This window comes from Vipera ursinii (assembly GCF_947247035.1).
Source record: "Vipera ursinii genome assembly, chromosome: 1".
Lineage (NCBI taxonomy): Eukaryota > Metazoa > Chordata > Lepidosauria > Squamata > Viperidae > Vipera > Vipera ursinii.
Window position 1 is genome coordinate 310,573,652 of NC_139512.1, and position 13,855 is coordinate 310,587,506.

Consider the following 13,855-nt stretch of genomic DNA (forward strand, 5'->3'; position numbering starts at 1 on the left):
TCGCGGTGGCAAAGCATTAAATGAGGATCACTTCTACTTCCGGGTTGGGGAGGAAGTTCAGGAGGGCTTTGAAAGAGAGCGGGAAATGATAGCCGAAATGGAGGCGCTGCAGTTGACTGGGGATGCGGCAGTTTGTCCTCCACTGCCGCGTCAGGAGCCCCGAGTGCAGTGCCTTTCACGCCGATGGACGGCCGAGTTGCTGGATCATTGCAGACCTTTCGTGCGCAGACTCGGGGCCGGTCAGGCTGTTGACAGCAAGAACTTGGAACAGGCTGTGGAGGAAGCCCTTTGGGTAAGGGGAGTCGGACTGAGATGGCTTGGCCGTGGTGAGAGTTGGGCTGCTAGGAGGGATGGCGGCAGGTTTATTCTGATTGCTTCTCATTAAGATTACTTCTGTCAGAGGAAGACTTTCAATAAATATTGAATTGTTTGCGGGGCGTTGTTTGGTTGAATAGGGCTTAATTCTTTGGCTCTTTTATGACTCGTGGACTTCAACTCCCAGAATTCCTGAGCCAGCCTTGCTGAGGGGAAAGGGAGAGGTTTCCAAGCTGAGCCGTGCCGGCTCAGGAATTCTGGGAGTTGAAGTCCACGAGTCATAAAACAGCCAAGGTTGCCTACCTGTGACCTAGAGCAGCGTTTCCCAACCTTAGGAACTTGAAGATGCGTGGACTTCAACTCCCAGAATTCCCCAGCCAGCTATGCTGGCTGGGGAATTCTGGGAGTTGAAGTCCACGCATCTTCAAGTTCCTAAGGTTGGGAAACGCTGCCCTAGAGTGTCTTTAGTAAGGGGATGAGTAACCTCTGGCCCCAAATAACTCTTCTACCGTTCTCAAAGATTGATTGCTGAAAACGGACATCTCAGATTCTTGTATCTTTCGAGGTCAGAAGCAGTCGTATAACTTCTAAAATAAGCATTCACAATCCCTCTCCCACCGGTATGTACTGTATGATACGGTCCTAACCACTTTTCACCCTTAAAACCTCAGGAATTATAAAAGCAGCATAAATGTTGCTGATTTTTAAATATAGTATGACACCAAGGCGTTTTATTTGTGATTTCTGTGAAGAAAGGAAAAGCAATTATCAATTGTAAAAATATTGAAAAACAATATGGAAGCAACAGAAACAAGTATTTTCATAGGAAGAAACATATAATTTACATAACAAAGACTCAAGGGGGAGGTTGCTGAGCATCCCTGAAGAAATTTCCCAATTAATGCAGAAATTGTTGTAGAAGTTGGTACTTTTGACACTGATCTTAATTTTAAAAAAAAACCTGTATCAGAAGTAGCCAATAGAAACTAAGCTAGACTGGTAATTAATTACTAATAACTTTAAAATTTATTGTAAGTATTAAAATAAAACCTTGGCATTCAAACAGCCAATAAATGATTAGATAAAACTATGCAGATCATTCTGTTAGGAAAAGTTAATGCTGTGTACTGTATTTACATGTATTTACCATGCAAGATTTTTTTTCTAAAAGTTTGATATGTGTTTGTTACATTATGCTTGGAAATCCTGTTAAGTGATCTTTCCTTAGTAAGTTTGTTTAAATTTTGTAATTATGATAGTAAATAATGTAATTTTATACCCTCTGCATACTGTAAGTCAAGACTGGCTGGATTGTGGTCATCTAATGAGTTCATAAAAATCTGAAAAGACTGATTTTCAAATTAATAATGCCTCTGCCATTGCTAGCTTTGCATGCAGACACACACACCCCAAATTAAAAAAAGAAAACCCTATTTTGAAATCCAGAAAGTAATTTCTCACTATTGAGTTCTAGAGATTGCCTACCAGTTAGGATGTACTTTCTCTAGAGTACATGTCAGAGTTTCCTTTCTCTTATTTTACTGGTAATAATTAATTGTGAAAGTAGACAACAAGATAAGTTGCAGTTATTCCCTTGACAGAAATTAGTAGTATCCTTCTATATATGAAGTGCAATCTGAACTGGACATTCCACTCTGATTCAGAAAGGGCAGTGGAGTTATTACATCCATTAATTTGCCTTGAGTTTTCTGTTTAACAACACACAGAGTTTTTTTCAGGTATTTGTGACTATATATTAATAGAGTTGAATTTGACATGTGTTTCTTATGAAAATACTTGTATCTGTAATGAGCATTTGTTCCCCATAATTGTATTTTTCCTGTTAGACCTTTCTTATATGTACATTGTTATGCATTCTGCTTGTTTATCATGCTAAAATGGACAACGTTCCTCCAAGCCTTCCTGTCCTCTACCATCTTCTGGAGTCCATTTAAGCTCACGCCTACTGCTTCAGTGACTCCATCCAGCCACCTCATTCTCTGTCGTCCCCTTCTTCTCTTGCCCTCAACCTTTCCCAGCATTAGGCTCCTCTCCAGTGAGTCCTTCCTTCTCATTAGGTGGCCAAAGTATTTGAGTTTCAACTTCAGGATCTGGCCTTCTAAAGAGCAGTCAGCATTGATCACCTTGCAGTCCAAGGGAATCGAAGGAGTCTTCTCCAGCACCATAGTTCAAAGGCTTCAATTCTTTGGCGCTCAGCTTTTCTTATGGTCCAACTTTCACAGCCGTACATTGCAACTGGGAAAACCATAGCCCTGACTATACACACTTTTGTTGGCAGGGTGATGTCTCTGCTTTTTAGTGTGCTATCTAGATTTGCCATGGCTTTCCTCCCCAGAAGCAAGCAACTTTTAATTTCTTGGCTGCAGTCCCTGTCAGTGGTGATCTTGGAGCCCAGGAAAATAAAATCTGTCACTACCTCCATTACTTCCCCATCTATTTGCCAGGAATTGAGAGGGCCGGATGCCATGAACTTGGTTTTCTTTCTGCTGGAATGTTGGAATGCATCAAATGTTGGAAACTATTTTGTAATTTATCTATCAACATGGGAACATTGTGCTTGTAAATATTGTGGACTTGTTTTGCTGAATGGATGTGCTTTATCAGAATGCTGTTCAATCAATGTTTTGTTTATCGATGTCATTCCTTACTGGTCCATTTTGTGATGTAGCATTGGCAATGATGTAGCATTGGTATCTTTTTAAGAATTCATACATTATTTATTTATATCTATATTTTTGTATATTTTGTACAGAACTTTGAAACAGCTGTACAAGAGAATATCACTGTTAATGGGCAGCTATGGCAGGAATCATCAAATCTTCAAAATGGTATATTATTTAAAAGCATCCTTAGAGTTAATATGCAAAATCTTGACTAATACTATTGGAAAATCTTATATATAATTACAGGTAGTCCTCGATTTACAACAGTTTGTTTAGTGACTGGTCAACATTACAGTGGCACCAAAAACTGTGACTTATGGCCATTTTTCACAGTTATGACCTTTGCAGCATTCCCATGATCATGTGATCAAAATTCAGATGCTTGGCAGCTGGTTCATATTTATTACCATTGCTGTGTCCCAAGGTCATGTGAACCCCTTTTGCGGCCTCCTGACAAGCAAAGTCAGTGGGGAAGCCAGATTCATTTAACGACTGGGTTACTAACTGATCATCTACAGTGATTCACTTAACAACTATGGCAAGAAAGGTCGTAAAATGGGGCAAAACTCAAATGTTTCACTTAACAATAGAAATCTTGGGCTCAGTTGTGGTCATAAGTCGAGGACTACCTGTATTTTGCTGTATTTACCCAGTCCCTGTTGTAGTACAATTCCTTGTAATGTTAGTTTGGTTTAAAAATATTAGTTATAGATACATTTATGGTGAGGAGACCATAACATAATAGATCATATACTTTATATGCCAAAAAGATTTCTATTCTTTTCCTGTCATCTCAGATTAAAGGGATCTATTACTGCCACCTGTTGGCCTGTTATAGTTTGTGGATGACAGTTTATAATTCATAAGATTCTCTAGTTTAAAATGATGTGAATAAAGTTAGAACATTTCTGGAAAAGTTGTACTATATTTCCTTTCAATTTCATTGCAATTGAATTATTGACTTTTTTTAAAAAAAAAAAGCTGTTTTATTTTAACTAGCAGTGATGAATTTTACAGAGCCAGTTTGGCACAACATTCTATATTTCTTAATACCTGGCTGCAGGAACGTTTGAGAGCCAAAGGGTTGCCTTCTGATGGATTTCATCTGCCAGAATGCAGTCCTTTCACTCTGTCTGCTTAACAACCTAGGAGGCAGGTTAATAACTGCAAGTGGAAGTACAGTCATCGCAGTCATTGAATGAAGCAGTCACGTGGGTGTTTCATTTAACGACCACTTTGCTCAGTGACTGAGATTCCATTATCAATTGTGGTCATTAAGTGAGGATTACCTGTAGCTGTATTTTTATTTTTACTTGGAGTACAGTTCCAGTCAGTTTGTTGGACATGATTCTTTTTTTCTTTTTCTTGATTTATGTCAAGAAACTAGTCTGTTTCTAGGCAATAATTTCTGCAGTAAATCATTATTTGTTTTTTTGTTGTTGTTGTTGGTTTGCTTTTTATGGGTTTATCGTACAGTTTGTCATTTAACATAAATTCAAATTTGTTTCACAATTTTCATTTTAATAATGAATAAAAAATTTACTGTAATAAATCTTTCCCCTTCTCATTATACTTTCATGTATCTTTGCTGAAGATGATGATACATGTATTCTTTCTGTGCCAATTGAAGTTAAAAATATATCCACATACTATACTTTTCAAATATTAAATATTTCTATTTTTGTTGTGAAATAGACACAGACATCAAACTCCTTGAAGATCAGCTTGATGAATTAATTGTGAAAGTGGCTTCCAAGCGTAATCAGTATCCTAGAAAAATGCAAATAAATGTTGTTAAAGGCATTAAAATGCAACAAAAATTGTTGGTGAGTAATTTGAATTCTTAAGTCATTGGATGAAAATCTTTACTTTGAGAGAATCAGATAATGATTTTGTTTACTACAATAGCAGATGTCCATGAATATCAGATTATAGTTTATGAGCCTAGTTTAATATATTACTAAGGTGAGGTAATATTGTGATCACTAAAACCTGTCATAAACTATTGTGATGCAGGGAAACACATATGCTTACTTACTTAAAGCTCCGAAAGGATGCTAGTTGGAAAGATGTTCAGGATAGGAGATGATATAGACACACATACAGCCAGTACTTACAAAGATTTTTATTGTGGGCACTTATCAGTTTTATATAGCCACCCCTTTTAATACATGACTCTGGGTAGTTTACAATCAGTCAAAAACAATATAAAAGTAGCAAAAATACAATGTAAAGCAATAAATATATATAACCCTATCACAAAACTCAGACCCAAGGTGATCCCAACCATCCATAGCATTACAGCTACTGCACATGCTGTAGCAACCCACAGGGAGACAGGTAACATAGCCCAGTCAAGGGGTGCACATAAGTACATTTTGCATCCCCATATGGAGCATATTACAGTAATCCATATGAAAGGTGTGAGTGATTGTAAGCAGGATGTGATTTCTATGCTAATAAAGTAGCGTGATTTAGTATTACACAAGTGAAAATATTTACAAACCAGTATGTTCATAAGAATATACAGTAATAAATGTTAACCTAGTTAACTCTCCTCCCTCTCAAGTCTTTTTCTTTCACTATTTGTACTCTATTATGACTTTTTCTTCCCCTCCCTATCAATTATTGAGACGGAATGTCTGTGAGTTTTTTTTTTCTCCAGCTCTTTGCTACCAAAAAAAGGCGTTATTTCACATAGTTCCACTATTTTCCTTCTAAATCTCCAAACATACATCACGGTGTCTCCTCCTGGTCTTTCCACACTTTTTCAAATCAGTCCAGCATTTTCTTCCTGATCTTCCTTCTTGTCCCAGGACCAGTATCTCTGTACTTGGCAGACTCTACTCCAAGTGATGTCCTCTACAGCAGCATGTCCTGCAGTATCTGAATTATTATTTAAAAAAACCCCTTTCTTCTGCTTATTATTGCTCTTTTTATAAACTGTAGCCAAGACATATATGTGCCATTGTATAGGTGCCTTCTAGCATTTTCCCCTTTCTGCGTATGTGCTGTTTGTTTTGGGGCATACACGCATTCCAGTTCTGTCTTACTGGCTTTCTCAGGGCACTACGTTGCATACGTCTGAGTTTGAGAACACTTGCTTTGCAGCTTTTCCTTAAAATATATATTTATTTTGTTTCAAACAAGATTAAAATACAAAATACAGAACTGCGGGGAAAAAAGGTTTTGAGCAAAAGAAAAATATCTGTAAAATATTTTCAGGAAACCAGTGATGGCTGTTCAGTTACTTATAATCACTGATACATTTTTTTATAGAAGTTGGTATTTTTTAAATAAGAAATCCAGCTTATCCTAAGTCTTGCAGTAGGGGGCACTGTTTTATTAGTCATCCAAATTGCTGTAAAATTAGGTAATATAGAACTTTGATTGTTTAGATTAGAATGTAAAATATATTGTAATAGCAGCATTTAACTCATCTAATTAATACAGGTAGTCCTCTCTTATCAGTGGAACTCTGTGACTAAGCAGTGTGATTATAACTATGACAGTAGTCCAGTTGCCACTGTTACGTGAATCCTAAGTGATCAAAAGCATCCTGTCGTCATATGATTGCCATTTACAACCTCCTGCCAGTTTCCCTATTCATTCTATTTGACAAAAGCCAGCAGTGAAAGTCATAAATGACAATCTTGTGGCTGTGGGATGCTGCAACATCATAATTGCAAGCCATTTCCCAAGCACCCAAATTGTTATCTCATTATCGTGGGGGACACTGCAGGGGCTGCAACTACGAAGACCTGCCATAAATAACCCCTAGTTCAGCAACTTCAGAAGGTGACTGTATGATCAGTCAGGACTTAAGAAAATAATAGGATTGGAAGGGACTTGGAGGTCTTCCAGTCCGTCTCCCCTGCTAAAGCGGGAAAGGACTGCCTGTATATGATGAGACAGCAAAACCTGCTTTTGCTAAATTTACAAATCAAAGAATGGTTGTTTTTACAGAGATGTATTACATACACGTATGTGGATAAGAATTTTTATTTGCTTTAAGATTCAAATGTTTTAATTATGAATTAAGTCACATTTTAGAAGTTATAATGCAAACAAAGGAAAGAGATTTTGAATGTATTTTTTTTTGTATGCTTAGGGATATCAACCTGTTGTGAACTGTCAAGACATAAAAGTTGAACCTTCTCAAGGTAATTTTCTGAACGATGTGCTTCATTTATTTTCATAGAATATAGCAATTATATGTTTTAAATACTCCATAACTATCTGTTCTTACAGATATAATGAGAGAGAGAGAGGAGAGGAGATAAAATCTGGCAATATGGGGGAACATTTTATGCATCTGATGTGAATTCCTAGTGGGAAAAAAGCGTATCGTACAAAGTCTCTAAGACAGCCTTTTCTAACCCTGGAAAAACCTTTGAAATAATCTTCATGTCTTGGAAACCCTGCGTAACAATTGTGAAAAATAGAAAAACTTCACAATAAAATTCACTTTTAGCCTATATACTATCTATAATTTTTAATGTTAAAAGTACAGCAAAGTCTTGGGCTAGCAGCTAAGTTGGGGTGTGTAAATACCACTAATCACTGTGAGCACTAACATTATGTATCCAAAGTTCAAGTTCTCACAGAACCCTAACTAAAAAAAATGCCTTTAAGGTAAAAAAAAAACTATGATTTTGGGTACAATGCTTTGCAGGAAAAAAACAGAATGCCATATAAAGTTCATGGTCTTAATTCTACCACTTTCCAGGCCATACTGCTTAGACCGGGGAATGGGCAATTAATTTTCTCAAAGGACCACGTGAGAAACTGGAACTATGAACTATGAACCAATACGCTGAACTTATTATGAATGAATTTATTTGCAGTCTGGAATTTGCATCTATCCCTGTGCAGTAACTACAGTTCAATAGAAACGAAAGATAGAATTATCAGCTTTCATTTCCTTGTTTCATTTCCCATGTTTTGGAAGCAGTATAAACATCTAAGTTTTTAAATACTTCTCTGATGTACAATGTGGCAAAAAAGGTCGTAAAATGGGACAAAACTCAGTTAAAAAATTTCCCACTTAGCAACATAAATTCTCTGCTCATTTGCGATCATAAGTCAAGGACTACCTGTACTTCATATCATCTCTTTTAATAGAGATTATAATTAAAATTACTATTTACTGTTCTTTATTACTGATGTACAGTTTAGACCCCTTCATGGATTACTGCCTTGTCGTGGCGAAGGGGCTTGCGTAATTCAATGAAGCTATGAGCTATGCCGTGCAGGGCTACCCAAGACGGACAGGTCATAGTCGAGAGTTCTGACAAAACGTGATCCACTGGAGAAGGAAATGGCAACCCACTCCAGTATCTTTGCCATGAAAACCCTATGGACAGTACCAAAAGGCAAAACGATATGACGCTGGAAGATGAGCCCCTCAGGTCGGAAGGCGTCCAATATGCTACTGGGGAAGAGCAGAGGGCTAGTACTAGTAGCGCCAGAAAGAATGAAGCGACTGGGCCAAAGCCGAAAGGACGCTCAGCTGTGGATGTGTCTGGTGGTGAAAGGAAAGTCCGATGCTGTAAAGATTTTTTCTCCATAGGAACCTGGAATGTAAGATCCATGAATCAAGGAAAGCTGGACGTGGTCAAACAAGAGATGACAAGACTGAACATCGACATCTTAGGTATCAGCGAACTAAAATGGACAGGAATGGGTGAATTTAATTCAGATGACCATCAGGTATACTACTGCGGACAAGAATCCCTCAGAAGAAATGGAGTAGCCTTCATAGTCAATAAAAGAGTAGGAAAAGCAATACTGGGATACAATCCTCAAAATGACAGAATGATCTCAGTTCGAATCCAAGGCAAACCATTCAATATCACAGTAGTCCAAGTCTATGCCCCAACCACCAGTGCTGAAGAGGATGAAATTGACCGGTTCTACGAAGCCCTACAGCACCTTATAGAACTAACACCAAAGAATGATGTCCTTATCATCATGGGGGATTGGAATGCTAAAGTAGGAAGCCAAAAGATAACTGGAATAACAGGCAAGTTTGGCCTTGGAGTACAAAATGAAGCAGGGCACAGGCTGATAGAATTTTGTCAAGAGAATACGATGGTCATAGCAAACACTCTTTTCCAACAACCCAAGAGACGGCTTTACACATGGACATCACCAGACGGTCAACACAGAAATCAGATTGACTATATGCTCTGCAGCCAAAGATGGAGAAGCTCTATACAGTCAGTAAAAACAAGACCAGGAGCTGACTGTGGCTCAGACCATGAGCTTCTCCTTGCAAAGTTTAGGCTCAAACTGAAGAAAGTAGGGAAAAGCACTAGGCCACTCAGGTATGAATTAAATCATATCCCTGTTGAATATACAGTAGAGGTGACAAATAGATTTAAGGAATTAGATCTGATAGACAGAGTGCCTGAAGAACTATGGACAGAGGTTCGTGACATTGTACAACAGGTAGCAACCAAAACCATCCCAAAGAAAAAGAAATGCAAGAAAGCAAAATGGCTGTCTGAGGAAGCTTTGCAAATAGCTGAGGAAAGGAGGGAAGCGAAAGGCAAGGGAGAAAAACATAGATATGCCCAATTGAATGCAGAATTCCAGAGAATAGCTAGAAGAGATAAGAATGCCTTCTTAAATGAACAGTGCAAAGAAATAGAAGAAAACAATAGAATAGGGAGGACCAGAGATCTTTTCAAGAAAATTGGAGAGATGAAGGGAACGTTTAATGCAAAAATGGGCATGATAAAGGACCAAAATGGCAGGGACCTAACAGAGGCAGAAGAGATTAAGAAGAGGTGGCAAAATTACACAGAAGAACTATACAAGAATGAGCTTAACGTCCCTGATAATCACAATGAGGTGGTCACTGACCTCGAGCCAGACATCCTGGAATGTGAAGTGAAGTGGGCCTTAGGAAAGCTGAGCAACAACAAAGCTAGTGGAGGTGACAGTATTCCAGCTGAGCTATTCAAAATCTTAAAAGACAGTGCAGTAAAAGTGCTACACTCAATTTGCCAGCAAATTTGGAAAACTCAACAGTGGCCACAGGATTGGAAAAGATCAGTTTACATTCCAATTCCAAAGAAAGGCAGTGCCAAAGAATGTTCAAACTATCGCACCATTGCACTCATTTCTCATGCTAGTAAAGTCATGCTTAAAATCCTACAAGCTAGACTTCAGCAGTATGTGGATCGAGAACTACCAGAAGTACAGGCAGGATTTCGAAGAGGCAGAGGAACTAGAGATCAAATTGCCAACATACGCTGGATCATGGAGAAAGCTAGGGAGTTCCAGAAAAACATCTACTTCTGCTTCATTGACTATGCTAAAGCCTTTGATTGTGTGGATCATAACAAACTGTGGCAAGTTCTTAAAGAGATGGGAGTACCAGACCATCTTATTTGTCTCTTGAGAAACCTATATGCGGGTCAAGAAGCAACAGTGAGAACTGGACACGGAACCACTGATTGGTTCAAAATTGGGAAAGGAGTCCGGCAAGGCTGTATACTGTCGCCCTGCCTATTTAACTTATATGCAGAGCACATCATGAGAAAGGCAGGGCTAGATGAATCAAAAGTTGGAATTAAGATTGCCGGAAGAAATATCAACAACCTAAGATACGCAGATGATACCACTCTAATGGCAGAAAGTGAAGAAGAACTAAAGAGCCTCTTGTTGCGGGTGAAGAAGGAGAGTGCAAAACTTGGGTTGAAACTTAACATTAAGAAAACCAAGATCATGGCATCTGGCCCTCTCAATTCCTGGCAAATAGATGGGGAAGAAATGGAAGTAGTGACAGATTTTATTTTCCTGGGCTCCAAGATCACTGCAGATGGGGACTGTAGCCAAGAAATTAAAAGACGCTTGCTCCTGGGGAGAAAAGCCATGGGAAATCTAGACAGCACACTAAAAAAGCAGAGACATCACCCTGTCAACAAAAGTGCGTATAGTCAAGGCTATGGTCTTCCCAGTTGCAATGTATGGCAGTGAAAGTTGGACCATAAGAAAGGCTGAGCGCCAAAGAATTGAGGCCTTTGAACTGTGGTGCTGGAGAAGACTCCTGCGAGTCCCTTGGACTGCAAGGCGATCAAACCGGTCAGTCCTAGAGGAGATCAATCCTGACTGCTCTTTAGAAGGCCAGATCCTGAAGCTAAAACTCAAATACTTTGGCCACCTAATGAGAAGGAAGGACTCACTGGAGAAGAGCCTAATGCTGGGAAAGATCGAGGGCAATAGAAGAAGGGGACGACAGAGAATGAGGTGGCTGGATGGAGTCACTGAAGCAGTAGGCATGAGCTTAAATGGACTCCAGAAGATGGTAGAGGACAGGAAGGCCTGGAGGAACGTTGTCCATAGGGTCGCGATGGGTCGGACACGACTTCGCAGCTAACAACAACAACAACAGTTTAGAATTCAGCACTGTGTTTTCCAGATAGATTAATCTAGGGTTTATGCAGTTTTGGGTTAAATAATCCTAGGAATTTCCCTTTCAGAATTCTGATTATTATGGTTCAGGAGCTGCAAAAAGAAAAGACGTGTCTGTTGATTTACTGGAAATTAGCATTTATGATATTTGATACAATAGTGATGAAAAATTTGTCCTTGGAAGAATAGGAGATAAATAGTTTACAACAGTATAAATATATATATGTGTAAGTTTAATTTCAGAAGTTTCTATCAGAAAATCTTTTAAAATGTGGTTTTAAACTAAATATTAAGCTAAATGGGATAATTAAAAACAACTTGAAGATTTTTACTCCTTTGTTTAACTTTGTTAAAAAATACTATGAAATTGCAATACACAAGAGCTTTTATTATCCACCCAGCTGTACATATTAGAAATTTGTGGGGGAAGGGACTGTGAAATCCTGGAAGGCAATATTTATTTACAAATCTGCTATTGTTTTTTCTGTTGTTTTACACTGTAATCATTTATTTCTTCCATGGAGTTCTGATTAGTTTATTTAGCTATTTTTCTGTCATCCCTTTGAAACATTGTATGATTTAGATTATAAGGAGATATGACCAATCTAAAGCAATGGTAAATTAAATTGCATGCTGAATATGGATTTTGAATGAAGTATCCCTAACTGAGTTTCTTAGAATCTCACTATATCAGATGAGTAGTTGTATACTGGTCTGTGATAGGGAAAGGGTTTATTTTTAGTTTTGCATGTTTCAGATGTATTTTAGAAATGATTGTATATTTAATGCATTGAATGTCACAGTATATGAGTCCTTATCAAAAAATAAACTGATAGTAAATTGCAGAATGAAATAACATGGTCCACAAAACATTTGTATTTTTACAATTTTGGAACTTTTCTTTTTAGATGTTGAATAAAATACCCTCTTTAGAATAGTAGATGGCCCATGATACTATCTCGATATCATTTCCTCTCTCTCCCTCTTTTACATTACAATGCAGCAGATTGATGTTTTTCTTGGTTTATCTTGTAAGAGAATACATGAATCTTTTTTTTTTCAGATCAGTCTATGGTAGAACTGAGACTTTCAACGAAAACTATGTCTAGACATACTGGAGAATCATTTAAGGTGAGGTTTCTAAAGATATAATAGATTGTATTAGTTGATTAATTGACATAATGACTCAACTCCAACTAACTTAAGATAGTCAGTTTTAAGTACAACAAAGTGGTCCAAGTTAGTAGCATTCATAATCTAGAAACATAACTGTGTGAAAAATTACATATTCCAGTCCCCAAATGTTTCACTGCTCTCCGGAATGCAATGATATATTAGTTCTAGAAAGTCTGTCTTTCCAGAAATGTATTTGCCAGGATAGTAAGTGGTTGGTGGTGTTCTCCAAATATCCATTTCCAGGGAATGCATAGATTTACAAATTCCTAACTTTAACTTATTGTCAAGCAATATTATAGGACACTTGTGAAAACCTGATTCATTAACTGTTTTAAGAAAAGACAATAGAGGTCTCTTATTTTTCAACTGAATAGATTTATTCAGAATTTGTCTGCTGTACTTAGTATCATCTACATATATTTTGAATCTACAACTCCCAAAATTTCAGTCCTTTTAAATGTGTGCTGAAATTGCAAAGCGATATTACGAAAGGTTTGTAATACATAGCACATATGAATTAATGTTTAGTGTACTATTGCTAAACTTCATTAAAGCAGTTTAGGTATTGTAGTACTCCTGAGATATAGTAGCCCATTTTGAATAACTTGGAATTGTTTTTGTTTTTCTCCTGCCATCTCCAGTCACTGTCATCCCTTGTAGAAAAAGCAGAAGACTTCTCAAAAGCATTGTCTTTACAACAAACTTTGGAACAATGCAGACTCCATCAAGAAATCATGTTTAACTCTGAAGTTAAAAAAGAGGATAAAAATGATGTCAAAAACCTTACATCACAAGTGGAAGTTACACCTTCACGAACTGCTAGCAGTAATTCTGTCGTACTCAAAATGAAGAGATCATCATGTTCTCCACAGAGACTCTACCCACTCCGACAAAGAAAACTTAGTCATGATACATGAACACAGCCATTCAGTTTTTCTGATTTTTTGTTGTTGTTTATATAGCATCCTAATGATCTCCTGGAATCCATATAATCAAACAAATTTTGTTTGATAGTGATGAAGTTCGATACTGGATCCCTTTAGCTATTCTGTAAAATACTGAAGCATATTAAATTTTAACATTTTTGTTTGAAACTAAATTTACCTACAGTATATTACAGCAGAATGATCTTCTACAAGGACTTTGACTTGTTTATGAAAACATAAATGCTTTAATGGTAATCTTTCCAAACATTAGGTAATGCTCTTGATACATGAAGTTGTACATTTCCATAGCAAAGAATCTTGCTAAGTGGA

At 37.5% G+C, this 13,855-nt stretch overlaps 1 protein-coding gene across 1 annotated transcript; it reads left to right on the forward strand.

Annotated features, from left to right (window-relative positions):
* Positions 1-4: 4 nt before the first annotated feature.
* Positions 5-13,516, forward strand: NSL1 (NSL1 component of MIS12 kinetochore complex; the record flags this gene model as incomplete). Its single annotated transcript, XM_083350203.1, has 6 exons — positions 5-292; positions 3,089-3,164; positions 4,695-4,825; positions 7,111-7,162; positions 12,487-12,554; positions 13,241-13,516. Coding segments are annotated over 6 exons (891 nt in total), but the record flags the coding sequence as incomplete, so codon positions are not given.
* Positions 13,517-13,855: the final 339 nt, after the last annotated feature.